Source organism: Calliphora vicina, chromosome 3, assembly GCF_958450345.1.
Source record: "Calliphora vicina chromosome 3, idCalVici1.1, whole genome shotgun sequence".
Classification (NCBI taxonomy): domain Eukaryota; kingdom Metazoa; phylum Arthropoda; class Insecta; order Diptera; family Calliphoridae; genus Calliphora; species Calliphora vicina.
Window position 1 is genome coordinate 8947953 of NC_088782.1, and position 27766 is coordinate 8975718.

A 27766-nucleotide genomic window follows, 5' to 3' on the forward strand; every position below is an offset into this window, starting at 1 on the left:
AGAAACATAATATGTATTGAAACAAAAGTTCAGTTGTAGTTCAGTATTATTTGTACAGTTTTGATTTTCTAACATCACAGCTTTTAGGAGGTGGAGAATCTTTTAAAGTTTATTTAGGCATGATTTAACCGAAAATTCAAAATTTTAAATCACTTTAGCCGCTGACTGCTTGCTGCTCGCTTCTCAACTCAACAGTGGGTATGGCCTGACTTTTCTCCTCAATTAAACTTTGTTCCTCATCACCATCATATTCAATTAATTCTGGATGTAACGGCTTAAAATTGTTTTTTTGCCACAACATTTTCTTATTACTAGAGTTTTCGTGATTGTTATTTGAACCTCCATAGTTGTTTAGCAGCATTGTTGCTCCCTCTGTATGAATTCCAGGTAGAATATCTTGTTTGTTTGCGGCTGCTTTCAGGGAGGCACGATGTTGACTGTGGGTACTGCCATTTAAAGTGTTGCCTCGCAGACGCATTTGTGTCTGTCCGTATGTTGATCGCAGGGAACTTGCTCGTGTATGCATGGAGAGAGTGCGTTCGTTTGCATCAAGTGTGGTTTGAAAACGGCAAAAGCAGACGGCAAAGCGTTTGTTGAATTCGCGTTTAAACTTTTCCTGGAATTAAATATGAAAAACAAAGAATTAGACTCAAATATAAAAATTTACATTTTCAAAATAGGTTTTAAAGATTCCGGTAGCACGTTAAATTTCCTTTAATTTTAGGGCTTTTCAAAAAATCTATAAAAATAGAAAAATTGACATTTTCCAAATAAATTTAAAAGATTCCGGTAGCACATTCAATTAAACATAATTTGAGGTGTGTCCCGTCCCGGAATCTTTTCTGGTAGGGTCAGAAAAAATTCAGTAAAAATTTCAATATGTGACTTTTCCAAAAAATCTTTAAAAATAGAAAAATTTACATTTTCAAAAAAATGTTTTAAATATACCGGTAGCACGTTGAATTACCTTTAATTTGAGCTATGTCCCGTTTCGGAAACTTTTCTGGTAGAATCACAACTCAAAAAATTCAGTTAAAATGTCAATATGTGACTTTTCAAAAAATCGTTAAAAATCGAAAAATTTATATTTTCAAAATAGGTTTTAAAGATTATGGTAGCGCGTTCAATTACCTTTAGTTTGAGGTATGTCGCGTCCTGGAAACTTTTCTGGTAGGGTCAAACAAAATTCAGTAATAATTTCAATATGTGACTTTTCAAAAAATCATTAAAAATCGAAAAATTTACATTTTCAAAATTGGTTATTAAGATTCCGGTAGCAAGTCCCATTTCTTTTAATTTGAGGTGTCTTTTCTGGTAGTATCACAACTTAAAAAGTTCAGTAAAATTGTCAAAATACGACTTTTCAAAATATTTAAAAATAGAAAAATTTCATTTCCAAATAAGTTTTAAAGTTTCCGGTAGCAGGTCACATTTCCTTCAATTTGAAGTATGTCCCGTCTTGGAAACTTTTCTGGTATTTACTTAAAAAATTCAGAAAAAATTTAAAAAAATCTTTAAAAATATAAAATTTATATTTTAAAAAAAAATTAAGTTTCCGCTAGCAGGTCTCATTTCCTTTAATTTGAGGTATGTCCCGTCATGGAAACTTTTCTGGTATTTACTTAAAAAATTCAGAAAAATTTTCAAAAAATCTTTAAAAATATAAAAATTTACATTTTCAAAAAAAGTTTTAAAGTTTCCGGTAGCAGGTCCCATTTCCTTTAATTTGAGGTATGTCCCGTCATGGAAACTTTTCTGGTATTTACTTAAAAAATTCAGTAAAATTTTCAAAAAATCTTTAAAAATATAAAAATTTACATTTTCAAAAAAAGTTTTAAAGTTTCCGGTAGAACGTTCAATTGTCTTTAATTTGAGGTATGTCCCGTCCTGGAATCATTAGAAATGTTAATATGTGACTTTTCAAAAAATATTTAAAAATATAAAAATTTACATTTTCAAAATAGGTTTTAAAGATTCTGGTAGTAGCTTCAATTGCCATTAATTTGAGGTATGTCTCGTCCTGGTACAACTTGAAAAATTCAGTAAAACTTTCAATATGTCACAACTTAAAAAATACATGATATTTTATGCCAATCGTATCATATATTGATCATGCTCCACTGTGTAATATTATTAAGGTTATATCTATTTAAAGCTCCATAAAAGCAATGAAATGTAAAAATGTTTTATCTAAATTGGCATTGCTAATTACTTTTATATATGAAAATTTAAATTAAATTTTTGCCAATTTCTGAAAGTTTGCCAAATTATTTTCTGTTTAAATTGCTTTGTTATTTATATACAAATGCAAATGATGTCACAATATAAGACCCATGGAGCTGATGACATTTGAGGTCATATACTGTTCTCTTCGGCAACATAAAATTGTTCTTTGTACATAAATTAACATAGATAGTCATATACATTTAAAAGTTAAATAAACATTCCTTTGTGTCATTGATGTTTTAATGAATTAGGGCGTACATTTAAATTAAAACGGAACTTTTGGAGACGTTTGTTAAAAATAATTATTTTTTTTTTTTATTTTTGTTAGAAAATTATTTTCTAACATTTTGAGAATGTTTTAAGCAGTCTATTTAATAACAACTTACATTATAAATACCATAGATGAATGGATTATAACAGCTATTGCTCATGGCCAACCAATCGCAGCAAAACCAGACAATACTTATGAAATGGTATTCGTTTATTTCCGGTATTGTTACATACAAAATATTGTACAACTGCAGGGGCAGCCAGCAAAGACCAAATACCACGACAACAATAATCAGCATTTTTATAACCTAAAATGAAATAAAACAAGCAAACACACAAAATAAACATGATTAAAATAAGTCAAAGGACAAATAAATGCAAACTAGTTATCCCTCAAACACGTACAGAGAGTTTAATAAAAAAAACAACAGAATTTATTTCTCTACCTTTTTCTTATTCTTCAGCAATGTTATGTCTCGTGAGTCCTGGGCATTGCCGGGGGCTCGGGTGCCCCATAATCTAATAGTCATTTGTATGTAGACAAAACTGATGACGCAAAAGGGTACCAAATATTGTGCAAATACCAAAGTGTAACGATACGACTGTAGTTGATTCTCCGACAAATTAACATTCGAGCAAAACGGTCTAGTCATATTGTACACGATGCCGTTCTCTGTAAATTGAAATGAAATACTCAAATTACAAATATATTCCTCATAAGAAGATTATGTCAAATACACTGCGACACAGTCTGAGAATCTCTAGCAATAATTATATTTTATTTATTTGTTTATTAAAGTTACATAAATTATAGAGAATTTATTTGTGTGAATTTTTATGGAATAAAAGTACCTTTAATGCGCTCATGAACTTCTTCCACCCGAAACGCAATTGCACATGGTATGGCAAAAGTGAGTGCAATCAACCAGATACAACCAATGATAAATTTCGAAGCAAATTTTGTGGGACGTGCTCTGAAAATAGTTAAAAATTATTATAATTATTTACATAAAACCGTCATTTTTTAATTTGACACATTTCTGTGAATTGTTTGGTAATTGGATTTCATATTAAAAAATAAATTTAATATTTAATATAACCGCAATTGTAGTAAATATGTTGTTTAATTTAATTTAATATAAACTATAATTGCAATTACACATTTGATACGTGTGTGTTCTTTGTAGTGCAGAGAGAAGTCATTTGGTTACTTTATACATCCCATTTAATCTAGCGTAAAGTTAATAGTCACTTAAGTTTATCTAAGTAATCAAGCTCTTTTCGTAAGTAATTCGTGCAAACTGGTTTATTGTTGTCGTCCACATCAGTATCTTCCAATTTAGACAGAGATATGAATGTTATCATGTCGCGATATCAAGAACAAGTAAAAGTTACTGCATCACCAGCCTCATTTGCAAAGGAGTTTGACCCAATACCGCCTACAGCCTACAATCCGCACAAAACAGTGGCACGTTCTCGATGCTGTTTTTTATACCTACACCACCATAGTAGTGAGGGCTTGTGCAGAAGTTTGTAACGCCCAAAAATATTGGTCTAACACCCACCTTAAAGTATACCGATCGACTTAGAATCACTTTCTGAGCCGATTAAACGATGTCCGTCCGTACGTCCGTCTAGCTGGTTGGCTGGCTGTCCATGTAAACCTTGTGCGCAGAGTACAGATCGCAATTTTGAAGATATTTCGACCAAATTTGGTGCATATCATTTTTTCGGCCCAAGGACCAAGCCTATTGAAACTGGCTGAAATCGGTCCATTATTTCACCTAGCCCCCATACAAATGTCCTCTCGAAATTGGACTTTATCGGCCATAAATGTTTATTTATATATGTATCTACTCAAATTTCGCTCCAAATAAGTTTCATATATACAAAATTCATTTCACCAAATTTTGTTACGATCGGTCGATAATTAGTCATAGCTCCCATAGAGACCCGTTTCCGAAAATCACTTTAACGTGCATAAATCTCTTAAAAATGTTGGTATATACACACAATTCAACATAAATAACTTTCATATAGACATAAATCACACGACCTAATTTCAAGGTGATCGGTCCATAATTGGTCATAGCTCCCATATAAGGCCCACATCCGAAAATCGCTTAAAAATATAAATTATTAAAATTTTAAAAGACAAATGTTTTTGCTCATTTACTTGGTGTAGGGCATGGTACAATCAGTTACCAGGTACAATTATTAGAGAGAGTTTCCAATGTTCACCCCTAAAACGTCAAACTATGTATTTAATCACTTTACTTTTTTTAATTTGTTACCTCGATATTTTTTAAATTTGTTACGTTTTAACTGAAATTATACACACTTATTAAAAAAAATATAGTTTTTCTTCAATTGTTAGTAAATTTTTGTAATAAAAATTTAAATTCAATTATTTTTTTTGGCATTTCCTTTTTATATTTTTTTAATTTTCTTTTGTTTGACGTTATAGGGAATGTATAATTGAGAACCTACTTTCTAATAATTGTACCTTGCTAATTCTACAATGGGTGTAGGGTATCATATGGCTTGACCGACCATACTTTCTTACTTGTTTTTTTTTTGACAATTACACGTGGTTTCACTGAACCAACGTAATGCTTCAGTTTTCAAACCTTTTTTTTTTTGGCTGGTATCACTTTACAGCACAAATGGCGATGAATTAAAATCTTCCATAATAGTGTCCAACATTTATTTATACCGTATATCGTTTTTCTATTTATTTATTGTATCTGTATTAATTTTTTTTTAAATTTTTTCTGCGTGTTTCTTGATCTCAGTTTTTACAAAATGCACATTTAGATCATTGTGTAAATTCGAGTTTTTGATACACCAGAGGGCAACTGTGATCTATCTTAAAAACTCGTTTTGACGTCTTTGGATTTTTCCACATTTGACGCTTAGGCCGTGCCTTATAGCTGTATCCCATAACACCATATCGGTTAAAAATTTTCCTTCTTTAAGCCAAATTGTTGCACCAGTTAAATAAATTTGCGGGCACGTCCCACAACTTCACAATAAGTGGCAATAATAATAAGTTTGTCATTGTGTTTGTAATTTCATCATTTTTCATTTGCGACCCCATAGACCGTTATAGATAGCGGACTCGATACAGCCATGTCCGTCTGACCGTCTGTAGGTTTAAATCAACATTCCGTAGCCTCCTATTCCGGCACCGAGTCGGAATTCTCCCGGTTGCTATTTAAAATCGAGACAATCGGGCCCCAAATGGCTAAGATATAAGGAATAACCAGGACCACATGGATTTTTGACCTATTTTTATCTATATCTGGATTACAAAGTGAGTAATATAGACATATGATATTTCATAGACCTGTGCAATGACGTCTATAAGGTCAAAGTAAGTCGGACTTACAATGGGTCAAAATCGGGAAACATATTTTTTAACCCGATTTTTTTTCATAAAAAACATAAAATTTTTTTCACCAAAAAATTAAAATTATTTTTTTTTATATTAAAAATTAAATTTATTTATTATTTTTCTAATAAATAAATAAATAAATAAAAAAAAATTGGAAAACAAATTTTTAAATTTTTATACCCTTCACCTTGATTTTTATACCCTTCTGTCTGTCTGTTGAAATCAATTTTCTGAAGACCCCAGATATCTTCGGGATCCAAATCTTCAATAATTCTGTCAGACATGGTTTCGAGAATTTTGCTATTTAAAATCAGCAAAATCCGTCCACAAATGGCTGAAATATGAGGAAAAAACCAAGACAACCTCGATTTTTGACCTATATCTGGATTACTAAGACATTAATATAGACAATATGGATATCTAATTATAGATATTTCAAAGACATTTGCAACGACGTATATAAGACCATAGTAAGTTGGACCTACAATGGTTCAAAAAAAAATTGAAAAAACCAAAAAAAAAAATTTTAAAATTTAAAAAAAAAAAAAATTTAAATTTAAATTTAAAAAAAAAAATTAAAAAGTTTAAAATAACAATCGAAAATTTTTTTTTTCCAAAAAATTAAAAAAACAACTGCAAAACAAATTAAATTTTGTTTACCTAAAAATATTTAAAATTTTGAAGTATAATTTGGTGAAGGGTATATAAGATTCGGCACAGCCGAATATAGCACTCTTACTTGTTTTTACCTAAAAATATTTTACATTTTTATTTCAAAGTATAATTTGGTGAAGGGTATATAAGATTCGGCACAGCCGGAAATAGCTCTCTTACTTGTTCTTCCTCAAACGATTTTGTACAACATTTACAAGTCTAGTTTGTTCAATAGTACTTTTCTTATAAATCCAAATTAAAGATTCGGAATACAATTGTTTTATATTAACATGTTCAAGAGTATCTTCTCAAATAGCTTTGATATATTATACATTAGGCAGATGGGACTTCTTTTGTAGATTCTACTTTTTTATGGTAACCAGTAAAACCTTCCATTCTGGAGGATAATATTCAAGGTATAATATAGCATTAAAAATAAAAAGAATTATTTATATTGCTATCTTGTTACCTATTTTGTCAATACTAGGCGCTATCCATGGGTAATATATGGCTGCTCAGTAGTCAAATAGGTTAACTCCCTTAATATTCATTTAAATAAACTTTAATTCAATCATTTAAATGTCAATCTAGTGCTTTGGCTTTAAAAACCAAAAAAAACCTTACAGCATCAAAACAAAATGCTAGGAAATAGAAAAGTAAATAAGATTTTATTATGATAACTTCATACCTTAAGGGATTTATAATAGCACGATGACGATCTACCGCAATGGCTGTCAGTGTAAATACCGACACGTTTACACTTAAAGCCTGCACAAAAGGACAAAAGCCGCACATAAACCAGGGCAGATTCCAACGCTGTAATAAGGCAGCTTGAAACTGTAAATATATAATAAATAATAAAAGAATAAATACAATATATTAAAGCAAAAAAAAAAGAATAATAAAACATTGAGAATATTTACTTAAATTTTAATTAGTTAAATATGAACTTAATAAATATTTTCCAGCATTAATGCTACCATAGCATTACGTAGGTAATGCTACTGATAACAGAGGCGAAAAACTTTTAAAATAAGTGGCCAGACAAGAAACCGTAATATTCCATCATAACCCATACTCGGCCACATGTTGCAATACCTGCTAAAAACAATTTTGAATGATTGGGAAGTTTTTTATGTCCCGCCTTATAGTCCAGATCTTGCCCTGTCCGAATATTATTTTTTTTCGATCGATGTAGAACACTCTCTGGGATACGCTTCACTTTAGAACAGAGTATCCGAAATTGGTTTTATACGTTCATGGCCCCAAAACATGAGCCTTTATTTTGGCTCGGAATTAGGGTTCCTAATTTCCCGGACTTTTTTCTTTCCCGGGAGGAAATTAAATTTTAAATACAAAAATTATGTATTCAATAATTTTTGTATTTAAAGTTCAACCAATAACGAAAATTGTATATTCAATTGTCAAAATTATCAAATTCAAAACTCAAAATTCAATAGAAAATATCAGAAAATTTAGTTATTGATCACATGAATACTTGATTTAATTATGAAATTATTGAAACCAGTTCAATATGGTCTGAATTGAAATATAATATTTTCTTTGTAGATAAAAAAATTTGAACCACTATTATTGTTGTTAAAAGGTTATTCGGGAATACAAAATTAGTATTTTAGTAAAATTGTTTTATGCAAAATTCCAAATTTTTAAGTTGATAAATTCACTGAAATTTATTGTTGGGGGTTAAGCTAGTTCCTATGAGCATTTCACTGGTTGCTTAGGTCAGATGATCAGGAAACCTTTTCCCAAAAGGCTTTAGAAAAACTAAAGATATTATACAAATAAAACTATAGAGTGTTTGAGAATTACAGACACTCAAGCTTTATTTGTAAAATTATCAAAGCTTAAACAAAACACCAACAATAAACCGTGATTTTATCTTTTCTTACATTTCCTTACTATTATTGTTATTATTTTCTCTAAATATGAATAATATTCATTGAATATCCCTAAAGTTGTAATGTTAGGCATCTTAATAATTCCTTTAAGAGCATAAACTTTAAATTAGACTCATTCTGAATAACCAAATTTTTCTGCTATGGCTTGAGTTGAGTAAAAAAATTCGGGAAATTTTTCCGCTTAGGAACCCTACTCGGCATCCATATGTTGCCAGAAAAATGGGATGGACAATACTTTCAATAAATTTATATTGTACAAGTGTTTCAAAACAAATCTACATTTTTTTAAAAAAAAACCTGCATTTTTAAGTCATACAGCCAAAAAAAAAAAATTCATTCATTTTACCAAAATTCATGATGAAATCATTCGAATGTTAACTTAATTCATATTTTGAGTAAAATGAGTGCATTAAAAAAAATACAATTCATTGACTAAATCTTCTTTTCAGCTCTGATGTTTTGTATGGCAAAGTAGGTTATTAAACAGAAAAGCGTTTCGTCTATCACAATAAACCACTTACAGCCTGTTTATGACTTAGATGTAAATGCATCTAAGCCGAAAACTCGTGCCATTATCTTACAGACTTTAATTTTCGGTATCTACTCGTATAATAAATAGTTGATGTATGGTACTTGAAAATTACTTTAAATGATTTAATTTACATATATCATGAGATGTTTTAACTCTAAAGAATTTGTTTATAGTATTTTTTTGAGGATATTTGGAAACATAAAAATATTGTAATTCCGTTTGTAAATTCCAATTTTAATTGCAACTACTTTCCTCATCCATTATTTTGTAACCATAGCCTCCGACTAAGTAATAAATCAAGAAAATTATTCACGAGTTCAACTCTCAGCTGACAGGCGGTTATTTTTTGTTGCTAATTATAATGTTTTTGTGTGAAAAACAGTAGCTTGCTAACACATAATAACATAATGACCCTGTAGGAAATTTATGTCAAATGTTTTAAACGTACTGGTCCTGTGACAGTTGAAAAGTGGGAGCAGCACTTAACTTATCAAATTAGGCAAAAACTTCGGTAATTTGTCAGCAAATTTGAAAAAACATTTTGTAAAAAATATTATGAATTTATCTCTTGGTTGAAGGGAACTAACACAAATCTTTAACTTAATCATGACGTTATTAGGCATTCTGTGACATGTTAAGGATCATACCCATAAACATGTTTATTGTATAATATAATACTGGTCATAAAGTTTGATTTAAAGAGGGATGAGATTTTGTTACAAATACATTCCCTATAAGTTGGCTTAAGAGATAATCACAGTTATTAGGCGGGCTTTGGCGGTATTTGTTTTCGGCAAGCCATATAATAGTAAAACAATTGTTTAACCCTTTGACGACGAAGAATTTTCCGCTGGAAATTTTTAATTTTTTTTCGCGGATTCTTACTCGGAAAGGCGACATTACGAGACTAAATTGTTGTCAAAATTTAAAAATTATTACTCCTTCTACGAGAAAAATCATGGGACATATGTGTCCCATTCGTCGTCAAAGGTAAAAATTTGGGAACAAATGCATTGAATAATTAAAAGCTTTTTTTAGTTTCAAAAAGTAGAGTATTGCTTTATTTACATTGCAAAACCAATAAAATTGAACAATGCCATAAGGTGTTCCCAAACCTAAAGCGGCCAAAGAATTTTTAATTAAACTCCAGAGGAATAAAATAAAAAAATTTTAAAGAAAAAGCTCCTTTATTTTTACCTTTGACGACAAATGGGACACATATGTCCCATCATATTTTCAGTCCCCCCGGGAAAAGTATAGAACCGATTCAAAATGCGTTGGTTAATAAATTTACGTAAGGCATTAATACTAAAAGTTTATCCCACAGTATCAATTAGAACTCGAGATATAAGAAAACTAAAATTGTCAAAATAAAATATACGAATTTCTGACTTTGAGAATCCCTTAAGCCAAACTTAAACAACATAGCCTTAGTATTAACATTAACACCAAAGAACACATTTGTTTTTCATCGAACAACACCGCTTAGATCAAAATCCAATGAAAATTGTGGCTGTAATGGCGAAAAAATCAAATGGGACATACATATGTGTCCCATTAATCGTTAAAGGGTTAAGATACAGATTTATTAAAACTTTTTTCCGATTGACCCCACTGTAGAGCGTCATAACGTTTTAATGTATCTATCCCCTCCGTGTTAAAGTATTAAAATGGCTTGAAGTTTATGAAAGCTCTTTTAATGAATTTTAAAGTTTCTTTTGAGGGTTTGCAATAATTTTTCTTTATTCTAATGTTAAAGCATGTTCAAGATATTTCGCACTAGGGTGCATTGAATTATAGCTCAACAAAAGTTGAAATTTAAATCACATGTTGAAACACACACAGGTTTATTTGTATAAGAAAATATATTTTACAAACATACATGTATGTATGTTAAAATTGGTCCTTCCGACTGGTGTTGGATTTCTAATTAATTGCAATGCTCATTTTTTTTTTTCTTTTAAGTTGTTTACAACATATTTAAAAATTTTCCAACTTTCTGCTGTGCTATTGCGAAGAGTCATTTGTTGGTTTCCTTGTGTGTTTTATTAAAAAAGAAAAACAACTAAAAAAAATAATTCATTCTGATTCAAGTCAAAATCAAGGGGGAAATTATGCGTAATACTTTGACATGTGTCTTAAATTTTTTTATAAATTCCTTAATAGCAGTAGCAATAAAAATTAGAGAATGTGGAGAATGTGTTGGCATGTGCATTGTCTGTGATTAAAGTGAATTACAGTGAAAGCTCCGGTAGGCGGACACCGATTGTCGTGCAAGATATGTCCGTTAACGGGACATATTTCAAATCTACAAAAAAGGTCAAATAGTCCGCTGCTTGTTTAATTTCCCGGCTCTTAACTGAATGTTTCAACATTGCTCCTGTCAACAGTCATCTGTCAGTTGATTCCTGTCGAAATTTGAATAGGCTGCGTCATTTAGTTTGTTTTTGACAGCCATTGTTTGCTGTTTATCTCGTGACTACATTGAGGGGAAATTGGAAAAAAGTGAATTTCTTCTGTTCATTAAGTACAAGCACGGATGATGTCGAACGTTCTGCACGCCAAGTTGAGGTCTCTACACCTCAAACAATTTAAAAAAATTCATGATATGGTCTCGGCCAATCGGAAATTGAAAGTGGGAGAGATTGTGGAAGCCATAGGCATCTCAGATGGCTCAGTGGTTTTAATTTTAAATGACCACTTGGGAACAAGAAAGCTTTCCTCACAATCGTGTGCACAAAGGGGAACACACATGTTCAATTTACATGGCAAAATGTCATTAATTAGGCTACGAAATGCTCCCTCTTCCACCCTCTTCTCCCGAGTTACTATTTCTGGGTTTCTAACCTGAAGAAATGTCTCGTCGGAAAGAGACAAATCTTAGTTTTTTGATGAGATAAAAAAATTGGAGAAACGTTGGACAAACGTGGACAAAATACATAGAGGATCAAAAGAGCCTAAGATGAGAAAAATAATTTTTTATTCAAAAACCTGTGTTTCATTCCAAAAGGCACGGACTTTTTGACCCATATATTTATATTAACAATAACAAAACATTAAATAAATCCTCTCAGAGAAGTTGCACAATCAAATTCAATAAGTCTGCTTTTACACAGGGCAAGTTTTCTTGCAACAAGTCTGATGCGAGAGAGGCAAGAAGAAAGAAGAGGGTTACACACTTGCTTGTACTGGCAAGTCTCTTCAATTCCCTTTTATTTTCTAATTTTCACTGTTAGGTTTTGACATACAAAATTGAACACAGACTTGCTGTGTGTAAACAGACGAGCAAGTTTAAAAGGGAATCGAAGAGACTTGCTTCAAGTAAACTTGCTGTGTCTAAAAGCATTATTAATTTTTAAAGAATTGACGGATTGTCGATTGCTTACTGTTCCATTGCTTCCATTTTCACTTCATTTCCTCAAAACGACAAAATCGTTTAAGGCGAAAGCATTCGAAAGTGCAATTTGTTTGAATCCTTCTTCATAGGATGTGATTGAATCAGTTTCTTGTACAATGACCCTCTTCTGAATAGCTTAAGATTCATTGAATATTATTCAGATTAATTTCAATACTGTCATTTTGAGTTCACCGTGGAAAATTTCAGTCAGTTAGATCCTTTCGTTTGGGCCCTATCGTGTTTTCAGCAGACAGACGGACGGACATCTTAGAATCTTATGCGGACCCTGATTATATATCACAAACACATACAAATTAAAAAAGAGAATCACCGTTTTACGCTCAATTGGCTCAATTTCATATTTTGTAGCGTATTCTGAGATGTTTTTGAGTGAAGACTAATTTGTTCGACAGATACGACCAAAACCACGGGACCCAGAAATTCGTCCATCTACAGGAGCTGTCCGCTAGTGGAGCTTTCACTGTATATTAAAAAAATACGCTACATAAAAGCAGACAAACACTCTTATTCTAAAATGCTCAAATGTACAAACATAAATAATTATTTATATGAATTTAGTTAATGTTAAAAATATGTTCATTTATGTTTGTGTATAAAATATGTAGAAGTATAAGATTTGAAAATTGTGTCTATGTCCAAGCGAATGGCCAAAATACTTCCATATTTTATATAACAACAATAACTTCAGCAGCATGAAGGAAAAATAATTTATTTACATTTAAATTAATCGTGTATTCTTTCTCTCATTTAGAATTGTAAACATCCATCTCATTTTTTTTATGTTTTATTTATTATTTTTTTAAAAATCTTTTTCCATGTTTATGAGTTTTTATAATGGTTTTCCCCCATTCAACAATTTTAAATGGCTGGGCTGGGCAGGTCAGACAGACACTGAGTTGCTTGCGAAACATTAAAATTATGATTGCTGCATCATCTGTCTTGTAGTTGTTATCATATTATTAGATGTAAAAATGTCTGTTCATTTTAATCAAGGAATTTTTATGGGCGTCAATTTGTTAGCTAAAAAACCAGACTGAATCTAGTTTAAATTGTTATTATTATTTAATTGTAATTGTAGTAATTTTAGAATGTGTAATTTCTTTCACTTACTTACCTGAAATGGTACACAGAATAGACCAATTATGACATCGGCAAATGCCAGATTTGCTATATACATGTTTGTAACGGTGCGCATTTGTCGCGTGGTCGCCACCACCCATATGACCAACGTGTTGCCAATTATTGCCAGCACGCTTATGCTGCCATAGAAAATTGACAACAATACAATTATTTCCACTGGTGCTGAGTAAAGTCGTTCTAAATGAGTACAAGAAAACGTTTAAAGTAAGTATTGAGAAATAAGTAAACAAATAATAATAATAATATGTATCAAAATTTTACTATAGTCACCCCCTGAAAATTAAACTTAGTTTATTAATAAGATATCCATTCGAACAATTTAAATATTAATTTATTAAGTGTTGCCAACAAAAAACAAGTAAGAAAGTATGGTCGGTCAAGCCCGACCATATAATACCCTACACTAAGTAAAAGAGCAAAAAAAATTTTTCTTTTAAAATTTCAATAATTTATATTTTTGAGTGATTTTCCGAAGTGGTGTTATATGGGGGCTATGACCAATTATGAACCGATCATCATGAAATTAGGTCGTGTGATTTATGTCTATATTAAAGTTAACTATGTTGAATTTTGTGTGTTTACCAACATTTTTAAGCGATTTATGCACGTTAAAGTGATTTTCGGAAGCGGGTCTATATGGGAGCTATGACTAATTATGGACCGATCGTAACAAAATTTGGTGACATGAATTTTGTGTATATAAAACTTATTTGGAGCGGAATTTGTGGAGATACATACATAAATTAAACATTTATGACCGATAAAGTCCAATTTCGGGAGGACATTTGTATCGGGCTAGGTGAAATAGTGGACCGATTTCAGCCAGTTTCAATAGGCTTGGTCCTTGAGCCAAAAAAATAATATGTACCAAATTTGATCGAAATATCTTCAAAATTGCGACCTGCACTCTGCGCACAAGGTTTACATGGACAGCCAGCCAGCCAGCCGACCAGACGGACGGACGGACATCGCTTAATCGACTCAGAAAGTGATTCTAAGTAGATCGGTATACTTTAAGCTGGGTGTTAGACTAATATTTTTGAAGCTGCTAAAAGCTGTAGAATTCGAATATTCTAGTTTTGCCCGTTAATATCATTCAATAAGTTAATGGAAGGAAGATGGCGCTGTGTATAAATAGTGGCAGAGGTATCCGGTTTATTAAAATGAAGTAAACCACCATTTTTAGAAGGTAAAAACGTAACAATATTGACATGCGGATGACATGTGGCTTCAACAAGACTTGACATAGAGCCTGTGAAACAATTGTATTACTACATGAAACATCCGAATAGTATGATTAAAGCCATTGGATTTCGTGTTATGCTAACAATCAAATTCAGTCACATTTATGCAAATTTAATATAGAAAATTTCAAGCTAAAAGTCAGTATAAGCCAGTAAAACTGACTAAATTCAAATCTTGCCATAGTTTTTTTTGACACCTTTACATATATAGAGGAATCAACTTGTTCGCCTGTCGTTTGATAACTTAAGAACTCGTAAGATTTATTTATTTGTTTGTCTGTGACTTATAGGAGCCAAAAACACTGCACAGTGGTCCAAATGCTCAATCTAGCCGGAAAAAAATAATTTTTTTAAATGTTTCAAAAGTAAATTTTTTGTATGGTAATATGTTGACAAGTGTCCATAGTACATAACGGCATATTTTTTGTCTTTAAATAGCTACACTAGCATTGATACATTGCTTCAAAAACAAGTAATTGCCACTTTGTTAAAAAATTAATATCTCAAGCGACATTTAACAGTGCAAGTGAAATTGTCGTCAAAAAATAATAAGAACAATTAAAAAAAAAATTTGTTGGTGTAATTAATATAACAAAGGTAAGAGTAAAAATCACTGTTTAAATTTTTCATAAAATATGTTCTGTTTAGAAAAAAATGCAATTATGTACATGTGTGTTTTAAAAGTGAAATTTTTGTTCAATGTCCAAATTCTATTAGAATTTCGAATGGTAATTCAACAGAGTTAATCTTTAGTTTTTATGTTGTCGTCATATATATATATGTAGCTTTTTAATGTGTAAAAAATTAGCTGCCACTTTTTGCCTCAACGATTTTTATTTCATTTAGAGTTTAACATATCCTTTACAAGGAAGGAGCTGTATTTTTATTTTTAAGGTTGGCGTGGCATTTCGCCCACTTCAAAATTTTTAATGAATAGTATCCTTTAATTCCTTCCACACATAAAGAAAGACGGTGTGAAAATTTCAGGAAAATCGGTCCAGCCATTTCGCCGTTTACAGGCTTCAAACAAACCCACGAAGAAAAAATGTACATACAAAAACACACATTTATGCCCAAAAAATTTTGAAATATATAAACGTACAAAGTTTTATGTCGATACGGCTTTTTAAAAGACTTTTTTCCGGCTAGATTGAGCATTTGGACCACTGTACACTGGACCGATTCAATTGAAATTGTTACTGCATGTTTCTTTATATCTGGAAGTAACAATAAGCTACTTTTTATTTTGAAATTTGAACGTGGCACTTCCAACCTATAATTGTGACAGTCTTCAAACTTTATACGAATCAATATCTTATCAGTACATGAAGTCTACCCAAAAATGGAACGGATACGAACAAGGGGTATGGAAAACTATAATCTTAAAGGTATCAAAACTTTGTATGATTCAATTTCGTATCACTGTAAGGAGTTTTGCGGAAAATGGTCGTGGCACCTCAAGCTTCAATCAATTTGTATCACGACATGAACTTTACCAAAAAATATGAAGGATCGGAACAGGGGCTCAATCACCTAACATACAAAGTAAATACATAGGTATTTTAAAATATCATGAGCACTATAATTGCGAGAATTTTCAAACTTTGTCCGAATAGCTATCTTATCATTTTACATTTGCCTGAAAATGGTCAAGATTGGATTAGTGGGCATACAAAGTAAATAGAACTTTACACGATTTAATTTGTTATCACTGCATGAGGTTTAACCAAAAATTGGAGGGCTCGAAAAAGAGAGTGAGTCACAGAAAATATTTATTTCTAAAGATTCTTCAAACTTTGTTCGATCATTTTGGATAGTTTAGTGAAAAATGGTCGGTATATTGATTTTTTATACCCTTCACCATGAGTGGCAAGGGTATACATATATAAGTCTGTCATTCCGTTTATAATTTTTACATTTTTCATTTGCGACCCCACAAAGTATATATGATCTGGATCGTTATAGATAGCGGAACCGATATAGCCATGTCCATCTGTATGTTGAAATCAACTTTCTGTATCCCCTAAATTACTTACATACATGTCTCATACATCTTTATATCGGGAATTATCCCGGCTCGGTTGCTATTTAAATTCGACAAAATCGGCCCACAAATGGCAAAGATATAAGGAAAACACCAGGACTACCTCGATTTATGACATATAGACAATATGGATATCCAATAACAGATATTCCAATGTCCAACGGCGTATATAAGGCCAAAGTAAGTCGGACCCACTATGGGTCAAAATCGGGAAAAATATTTTTAACTCCGAATTTTTTTTTCACCAAAAAACAAAATTTTTGTTATAAAGTTTTTTTTTCACTAATAAATTTAAAAAAAAAATTAATTAAAAAAATACTAATAAAATTTTTTCGCTAATAAATTCAAAAAATACAAATTTTTTTTACCTAAAAATATTAAAATTTTTTTATTTTAAAGTACAATTTGGTGAAGGGTATATAAGATTCGGCACTGCCGAATATAGCTCTCGTAAAATATATATTAACAACTATTAATTATAAATTAACAATTATCAACTAAATATATAATTACCAATGATCAATTATAAAATATCAAATATTAATTACCAATATGTCTGGAAAATGTTTATATAAAAAATTTTTTAATCAAATCAAATTTCATTAAATTCATCAAGAAATCTGCACGCAGAGAAAAAATATAATTGGGCATTGTTACTGTAGCCATTTAAATAGTGTTACAAGATTTTTAACAATATTATAGTCACAGTAACCATTTACATGGTTGTGGTAACCATAATATGGTTAATTTACGATTCACATGATTGTATATGTTTGTGACAACCATATGTATGATGATTAATTTTATCATAATATGATGTTCTCAGATTATGATAAGCCTTAAACCGAGAGCAACATAATATGATAAATCCTTCATCATATGAATGGTTGTCACAAACATATATTTGTTTACTGTAACCATATATATGGTTGTTACAATCATGTGAATCGTAAATTAACCATATTATGGTTACCACAACCATGTAAATGGTTACTGTGACTATAATATAGTTAAAAAACTTGTAACAATATTGAAATGGTTACAGTAACCATGCCCAACTATATTTTTTCTCTGCGTGTGGTTTTCAAAAAACAAAGGAGTTTTCAACAGAAAATTAATTTACATAAATCAGGTAAAAATGTTAGTTATTCCTTAAATATTCGAATAAAGAGCCAGCCTTGATAACATTCTTCGTTTTAGATAATCATAAGTTATGCCTAAACTAATCGAAATGGAATATTACTAAGAACTAAACTTAATTTTTGGAGGGTGACTGAAGAAATTTGTTTACGTGAGCGAGTTCAAAGGACACGCCACATAACTATTTATTTACAATAACGACAATGTAAATAAAATACAATGATGATGGGGATGCTGTACTTACATAAATACAAATGTTTATTACAAAATGAATAAAAAATAAAGCAATTCAGCGTAAATAACAAGTAATTTTCCTCAAATCTGATTTTGTTTTTTGTTTCCAACCAACACTAAAACGGAATGACACAAATAATGCTGCCAAAGGTTGTAACAAAGATACCTGCAAATCTATTTCATTTTGTTAGTATGTACTTGTATCTGAAATTCATTTTTTTAATAGACTCTTTCTTCAGACTTAAAAAATAAAGAATATCTGCTGTTTATTTTTTTTATATTTACTTAATAACAAATTATTTTATTGGCCTCTTAAAAATGTGACTGAACTTTTTTACTTGAAAAAATTGTGTACTTAGTTTAGCCAACCTTTTTACAGGCACTCGAGTTGGGTTTCTTGTAAAACAACTTCAAAAGAAAATTCAATTCAAATAACATGTACGAGAAATATTTATGTGGTAAATTTTATGAAAAACGTTTTCAATTTTCATATTCCATATTTCATGTAAATGTTTTTGTTTGTTTTTTATTATTTATATTGTTATTTGGTAAATAATGGTCTTTTTCAGACACTTAAATATGATAATATTGCGGATAATGCAGAAAGAATTTAATATCTTTGAGTAGTTCGTGGAAAAAGTAAGGAAGATTGCTAAATATATATTCCGGCTGTACAGAATACATAACCATTCCACTGGTGGTATGAAGTATAAAAATATATACATATATTGGTTTAAATCCAATTATAATAATAACTACTTAAAGCGGTAGCAAAAATAAAGCTAATAAATGCTATTTATATGAACAATCTGTTAAGATGTTGTATTTAAAGATTAAGATGACCATTCAAATGTATTTCAAACAAAATCAATCGTATATGTTATTAAATATGTATGTAAGTAGTATATGAAATATTTTGAACAATAACCCTTCTTATTACTTAAGATACTTTGAATTGTAGCTTAACAATAGTGTCCTGCATACATAAATTCATATTTACAAAACATAATCTGTTGACAGCAAAAACAGTAGTTGCCACAGCTCTTAATGCTATTTATAGTTTACTGTTTGAATGTTTTGCATATTAAAGCGCTTAACATGTTTCATGCTTTTCCAATAGTCATGGTGGCAAACCCTTGTCTTTTATTTTTATTTTTTGTACAGCATAACACAGTGGGAGGAACTTTTTTAACTAATGGACTGACTGATTTGTCCTTCACTAGGAATACTAAAATAGTAGTAGAATGAGGAATACTATAATAATAGTAGAATGAGTGTTAAGCTTTCAATGTATTCTCTTTTTTTTGTAGAAATGACAAATTTGAACACAATAAACCAAGGTTGAGTTTATAATCACGGGGATTTTTTTTGTATATGCTTCTATTTTTCATGTTAACTGGGAAATACATAAAAATTTAGCTACTTTTACAATTGGGGGATTCAAACGGTCTGATATTAGGTCGTATTGTCATAAAAGTGTTATTTTATGACAAACCAGTAGACATGTCTTTTTGAACTGTCTAGACAGTTCAAAAAGTCTTATTAGTTTATAACGTTTTTGTTTGAAACCCAACAATAATTTGTTTAAACTAAAAAAATATTTTAGGACATTATGACAATACGACCTAATAGCAGACTGTTTGAATCCCCCAAATATTGGAGTTCTTATTTGGGTTAAAGACTTGTTCATCGGCTAATTTTGAAAGTTTTCTCCGTTATAGTTGCTTACTGAATTCTTTGGTGACCATCATAGCTACCTATAAGTAGTTGTGAAACTTAATTAGTTTCCAGTGATCTAGTACGGCAACATCACTATGACCTGATACTTAAAGTGGGCGTGGCAAGGCCTGATCGAATTGAAATTTTTACTAAAGGCTTTGGTAATTGTCATAATCATCTATATGACATTTCAAAGGTCTTTCTGTGATTCATTGCCTCAGAAACTGGTGATTGAGCCCATTGTGAAGTGCACAGTGGGGGAACTGAAAAAAAAGTGGAAATAAATCTGTAAAACGGGTAAATCCGGTAATCTTATATCTTCAAAACTAATAAAGATACAAAAAACCTTGAAATAGCATGTTACTCCATTTAAAAAATAAGCTGATAGGTGTTTCGTACTTTTTCGAAATTCGAACCTTTTAGGGGAGAAAGCGGGTAAAAACTGTATTTTGGTACTTTTTTGGCACCCTATGTATCTTTTAAACCAATAAACATAGAAACAAAATTTAAATCGTATTCTTTACTTATCAAAAAATAAAAAATATAAGTTTGGTACTTTTTGGAAATTCGAACCCTTAAGGGATAAAAATTGTGTTTATTTTTGGTACTTTTTCATAAAATATGTTTTTCTATAATTTGACATAGACATTCGAATATTTTACTATGAGCTTCCACCACGATACAGACAATTATTTTAATAATATTTTACCACCGCAATGGGGATAAAAAAGGTACCAAAAAGGGGATAAAATCGGGAAAATACATTATATTGTACTTTTTGGTACTTTTTCTTTATTCGAATGGTACTTTTTGTAATTTCTTCACCAATGAACCTAGAAACATGCAATAAAGCTTATATGGACCCGAGTGGGTGGGAATCCACAAGTGGCTGATGATTTTGAATTTTCTAAAATAATGGATATGAAATTAAGCGTATATGGTCCTAATTGAGTGAAAATTCAAGCGGATACTTCATGGTACTTTTTTTTATTATAACGGTACTTTTTTAATTTTCTATAATAATGGACTTAGAAACATGAAATTAAGCATACATGGTCCTAAGTGAGTGAGAATTCTAGGGGGAGACTTTTTGGTACTTTTTCTTTATTCGAATGGTACTTTTTGTAATTTCTTCACCAATGAACCCAGAAACCTGAAATAAAGCTTATATGGAACCGAGTGAGTGGGAAACCACAGGTGTGGACTTTCTGGTACTTTTTCTATATTCTAATGTTACTTATTTGAATTTTCTATAATAATGGACTTAGAAACATGAAATTAAGCATACATGGTCCTAAGTGAGTGCAAATTCAAGGGGATACTTCATGATACTTTTTTTAGTAATTTCTTCACCAATGAATTTAGAAACATGAAATAAAGATTATATGGACCCGAGTGAGCGGGAGACTTAATAGTACTAATTCTTTCTTCTAATTGGGGTGGCGAAGCTAGTAATGTATAAATTGTTTAAGCAAAATATTTAAGATCATACTGGGGCATAGAAAACTGGGTATAATTTTTTGAAAGCTATACGATTTGAGAAAATTTTCTCTAAAGTTGATATTTACCTAAAAAAAAGATCTAATTCGGAAGGCTCTGGAACACGCAGTAATACGAACTTTTATATTATTTTTCTTTTATAATTTTTCCCGAAATGTTATCCTTCTGAAAAATATAAATACATTATTTATATTTTCTTATTTTTGTCGCCATTTTTTTTTCGAAAACTAAAACTTTTGAATGATTAGAGGTTTTTAAACAATTCTTTCTAAAAAATATTAACAAAATACATTTCAACAATATCGGATAAGATTTGGATCCGTTATTAGCAAAAAAAAAGCAGACTAAGATAGGTAAGAAAGCTAATATGCGAAGCTTTTTGCTTATCTGCAGAAACACCCAGAGTGTCTTGCAGGAATCGAACCCGCAACCCTTGGATTGATAGTCCAGAACACTATCGTCTAGTCTATCGGGGCACCCTAAATTAATAATTGATTATAAAATGCGAATAACTCGTAAACTATAAGAGATAATATATAGCCGTAGCAATTACCTCTTCTAGTAGATTCCAAATATATAAAAATCTTTCAAATCGAATTGAGATCAAAAATTTGGCATCATTTTTAATTTTTGATATATGTTAACTATGTGCCCCATTTTGGGGCATTGTGGTTGGGCACCCCCTTGGTGTTTTAAACTCAAATTCAAAACTTAATCTTATCATCAATGCCTTCTCTATAGCCATGGAAAATTTTATTAAAATCATCCTAACCATTTAGAAGTTACAGATTTATTTCCACTTTTTTTCAGTTCCCCCACTGTGCAGTGGTCGGCATATTATCGTAAGAATTATCAAAAGAGAAACTGTGGAAAACTTTTCATCAATTACGCTACCACAACATTAATTTTATGCAACATTATAATAAATTTAACAATGTGTAATTTTATGTGCCGATCCCTGCTTTATATTTATGTGCAGGGCAACCAAAAGTATGCAATATCGTATTTATTGCTGTGCGTCGTATAAATATTTGAGTTAGTTATTTATCCGTTTCAGACAATTTTAAGAATTTTGCCATCGATTTGTTAATGCATATTTTTGCATATTTTGCTTTTTATAGCATATTTTGGCATATTTAGCTCATAACTGCATATTTTTGTTGCATATTTTCTTTTTTTTTTAATTATTTTGTTTCCTTAATATAATTTTATTGTTTGCATTGTAATTTTTCATTTCTATATTTTACCATTTTTCAGGGTCCAATGATAATTGGCCTAAGATACTTAAAGAAAATATTAGAATACCCATAATCGCCTTATCTTCATTGAATTTTCGTGGATTTAAAGGAGCTTAATTTCCGTATATTTGAATTAAATTAAAAAAATACAAACACAAATATCAACATTTAACAAATAATAAAAAATACGTAAACAATTTAAATAAAATTTAAAAATTTTATGTATTATGGACAATTTCTTAACAAAATTTTGGATACATTTTCAAAATACAAAAAAAACTTAAGTTTGCTTTAGACAGTTGGTTCAGAATATTAAAATCCATTGAAAACCTCGCATTCATTGTTCGTTGATAGATTTACACAAATTCTAACGAAGATATTAGATAGATAGAGGAAACAATGCGAAGCGTTTTGCTTGTCTGCTGATACAGCCAGAGTCTCTGGCAGGAATCAAACTCGCAACTCTCAGATTGATAGTACAGCACACTATCTTCTAGTATATCGGGTAACCCATTTTGAGTCCCAATGATAATCGCCGCAGTGTTAAATAAAAAAAAATCATACAACTATTGTAAGGCTTTTTGATAATTCTATTTAAATTTTTGAAGCCGAATTTATTTAGATGTTAACCTAAAAACATGATAAATGCTCCAAAATCCATTTAAATTTTTTCACCAAAAAAATAAACACGATAAAAAAGTTGTTTTTAAATCTACATGTAGAATAGAAACATTTGGAGAAATTTATGCACAACATCCTCTCCCTACTGATCCTATACATATTGGGGCACATGAATTCAGAAAGTCAAATATTATCCTAACAATTACTAAAAAAAATTTGAAGTATTAGACAGTTTAAAATTGAATTGGTCAATTGATTAAGATTGTCTAGGAAACTCTATGGAAATCTAAAACAAAGATTTAATTTGAAAATTTGAAAACTTAAGTAAATAACTAAAACAACTATTATTAAGCGCATATTTTTTATATTTTAAGAGCATATTTTTCGTTTTTAAGTGCATATTTTATGCGCATAAAACACTTTTTTAGAGCATATTTTTGGTTGCCCTGTTGATGTGTTTATTCATAACAAAAACTAAACTATAAACAATCAGGGTCTAACTTTTGTTTGTGTAAATTCGAAGAGTTTATTTTTTGTTATGACCTTTTGTGAAAAATCATTTTTATTAGGAAAAGGAATGACGATTTTTGCTTCTAACTGAGAATTTTTTTAGAAATCAACTTTTGTTGAAAATACAGTTTTACGCTTGAAACTTACTGTGCCAAAAACAAAAATACAAAAATCTATCAAAATAAATATTGAAATAGCGGTAATGATAAAACATAATTTCCTTACATGTTATTTAGCTGTAGTCTTATTTAAATTCTTAAAAACGCTGAAATTTACTATAAGTTTATAATCAAAACAGTTGCACTTTTTCTTTAATTAAGGTTCATTTTTTATGAAAAATAGGAACAAATAAATATACAGCAAAAGGTTTTTATGGAATGGGGTGGTTAGTTTATTAACCACCATGGCGATTGACATTAAAAATATTTATGATAAACAAATAGCTGTATAGACATTCTCCAATTATATCATTTGGTATACCCCCACCTGCTGTGCAATCACCCGGATCTTCCAATCGAAAAGTTGTTCCAATTTTAGTTTCACCACAGCAGTGAATCAAAATCACCATAAAATTTTGACTGGAGCCCCAATGGTATGTCACCGATGACAAGCATATCGGTTTGCTGCTCATAATTCTCTTGTTCGTCAGATTCAAGATAGCAGACACTTTCACCATCCGAAAGTATACCTTCCAACAAATATCTTCTATATCACGTTCATTGAGTACACGCGGAATCTTTATAAAATACTATTTTAGTCACAGTGGTTAGTAATCTAACCACTCTATTACTTAAGTTATTTATTAAAGTTTCCATTGTATTGTCACTCTCTGTATATCAAATGAAAGGTATTACAAAGGTCCAGCTATTAGAGATTTATATCGGCAATGGGCCAACTTCTGGAATTGTATTTAAGCCGACTAATTTAAGCAAAAATCTCCATAATCCGCACTCAGCACTCTGGCATATTTTGTTTTAACATATATAATATACTTATGCTAATCTTTATAGATTATAATTTATTTTATGAGATTAAAACTTCTGGTTTTCACATCATATAGCTATTGGCAATGGCTTCTGATAATTTTATTTATTTAATTTTTATTTTATTAATGCTTACTGTTGCCAATTTTTTTTCTTTAATGTTGGGTTCCATTTAAATAAAATTTAAAAATGTATATTTGAACACATAATAAATAAAATAAATAATAAATATTTGGCATTGTTGCTTAACTTATTGGAATTGAACTAAACCACAATGACAAACATTATACTAGCCAAAAAAATAATTGTTGTGTCCAATACTCAAAAGATTTAGTTTTGGAGGGGTTTTATGAAACGGAAGCATTTTTAGCAACAAATTATATTAATTGATTAAAAATAGTAAACAATTGTTTTATAAACTTTTTTAAATGAAAACATAGATTTTTTCATCTAAATACGTACACACAGCCTCACGCGGGAATATTTTGATTTTTTTTAGGATCATGAAAATCATTATAGTCCGACTTAAATCTTTTTTTTCACAACCGAATCTATTATTCAACTCAATCTCCAACAAACCGAAACATTAAAATTTTAATCGATGAATAAATTTTAGGATTTTCATTATCTTACAAAAATTCAAATAATTTTTGGCGTATACTCACTTTTGAGGCTCACTGTAACTTAGATGTTAAAGTTTAACGGGTTCAAGTTCACATCACGTCACCTAAAATTTTTTGAGGATGATTTTTTTACCAATGTTCGCCAAACTGGGTGTGAGACTGGCCAAAATCCAAGTTTTGTTTATTAAGGGCCACCCTAAGCTACACACAGAAAACAGATTCGTTGTAGCAACTGAATGATTCTATCGTAGTGACCTATTTTTACAGTTGTGGCTACAAAATTTTAGAAGGGGTAACAAAAGTTTGGTTGCTTCAACCAAAATTCTTCTTTATCAACTGACTTTCTTATGATTGAACCGAAAAATTCTATGTGTGCAACCAAATCATTCGATTCGTAACAAATTCGGTTGCTACAACGAATCTGTTTTCTCTATGCAGAGTTTGTAAGTTTTGTTTTTATTGCCATTTCTTTTGGAATCGGTCCATTGTGCAATATAAACTCATATACAGTGTTTAAAAAACTAGACTACAAGTAGCAGTAGCAACGAAAAAACACAAGTAGTCTAGTTAAAAAATTAATAAAAACTCGGAGTCAATAATTACTACTACTACTGCTACCTTCACATTTTGGTAGCAGTAGTTGTAGTAGCACTAATAAAAGAAAAATTTAAAAGTAGCAGAGTAATTTCTTTTCTATTGCTACCTTAAAAAAGAAAAAGTTTTGATGTAGCAGTCATTAGTTTTTTATTAATTTTGCTACTTTTAAAATTTAGTAGTAATAGAAGTAGCAGTTGAGGTAGTAGAAGAAGTAGCAGTTGAAGTAGCAGCTAAGTAGCAGTTGAGGTAGCAATAAAATAAGTCAAAAATAAAAATCTTCAGCCAAAAAATTATATTATGTGTTGTTGTTGTGAATGTATATTTGTGTATGTTGGTCGTGTTGTAAACAAAAGTTCGGCTTTTTTGTTATACACACAGAAAACACGAGCTTTCTGTTAGCAACACGAACATCTGAGACGAATAAAATCGAATAATTCTTTCAAACTCTCTCAAAACAAAAACAACACACAGTGTTTAATTCTGTCAATTTTGGTATTATGACTGAAGATTTTCTTTTTTGACTACTTTTATTGCTACCTTAACTGCTGCATCAACTGCTACCTTAAAAATTAAAACTCGATATAGAGCAGTAGCAATGATTTGTATTTTTATGCTACTACTCCATTTACAATTCATGTTTTATTACTACTGCTCTGTTAAGAGTTTTATATTTTGAAGGTAGCAGTAGTTTAAAAAAAAACAAGAAAACGAAAAAAGACAAATGCTACCGCTACCGCTACATACACTTTTTTGAAGCAGTAGTTGTAGCAACAGTTAAAAATTTGTTAGTTATCGTAGCTTTTTAAACACTGCTCATATACACAAATATAAAACTGAAAAAATTCGATTGGCAACAAATACGTTTTGTCACAATGAATTTCTATTCTTCATATATGAACAATAACTGGACTGCTTTACCATCCACTTATTACATTCCCTTCAAATGAAAATTGTTTTATTTTCAGCTACCAATTTCTTAAAATAATCCCTAATACATAGAAAATTTACTATATATAGAGAATTTTTGTAAGGATTTGTATGGATACAATACTTACATACAATATGGTATTTCAATATTAGAAATAACAATGGAATGCAATTCTTCATGTCACATAAAGAAGATGAAAGCAATTGTTACGAAATGAAACCTCTTCAAATATGACATCAAATCATATAACTCAATGTTTGATCTTTATTTTTATTACTTACCAAACTCTTCCTCCTCCAGTATTTCATCAGGTGATATTCTTAGAACTGGAAACTCATCCATTACTGTAAGTAGGTATTTGGGGGTGTGTAGATTTATATTTTTATTTTTTTTTGTATCAGATATCTTTCAAGATAGGTAGATATAATTATTTGTGTAGTGTTTTGTTGTTGTTATGTTGTAAGGGTTAAATCCTTTTTTATGTTTGTCTGCTGTTAAAATAATGTTTTTAGCAGTTATTTTTTGTGTTGTTATTTTTGTCCCAAAACTGCATACATGTGCCAGTTTTCAAGGTTCCTTTTTCCCTTTTAAGCCAGAAAATACTTAAGCACCTGGTTGAATAGCATTTCACAGGTGACTGAAAATAATGAAAAACAAAAGAGAAAATTAAATTAATATTTTTATGATTTTAACAAAAGTGCTTTGGGTAATGTTTTGACATTTTAAGATTTTTTTATTTGTTACAGTTTATATATATATACATACATATAATTTATATTTACTAAGGATTTAAACGAACATACATTAGGGTGGCAATTAATAAATAAAA

At 30.3% G+C, this 27766-nt stretch overlaps 1 protein-coding gene across 1 annotated transcript; it reads right to left on the bottom strand.

Annotated features, from left to right (window-relative positions):
- Lkr (Leucokinin receptor) lies at positions 1-27460 on the bottom strand. Its single transcript, XM_065503650.1, has 7 exons — positions 27219-27460; positions 13531-13733; positions 7236-7384; positions 3349-3470; positions 2943-3169; positions 2613-2804; positions 1-616 (listed from the first exon to the last, which is right to left on the bottom strand). Exons 1-7 carry the CDS (start codon positions 27277-27279, stop codon positions 155-157), a joined length of 1416 nt encoding a protein of 471 aa, XP_065359722.1. The 5' UTR covers positions 27280-27460; the 3' UTR covers positions 1-154.
- Between the last annotated feature and the right edge of the window lie 306 nt (positions 27461-27766).

Bases quoted from the DNA above. Each gene is read 5' to 3' on its own strand.
- Lkr (XM_065503650.1), bottom strand. From the start codon at position 27,279: ATGGATGAGTTTCCAGTTCTAAGAATATCACCTGATGAAATACTGGAG. The intron at 3,471-7,235 runs GTATGAAGTTAT...AACTATTTTCAG, and splicing joins GCTATTATAAATCCCTTAAG to AGCACGTCCCACAAAATTTG. The intron at 617-2,612 runs GTAAGTTGTTAT...ATTTAATTCCAG, and splicing joins TCATCTATGGTATTTATAAT to GAAAAGTTTAAACGCGAATT.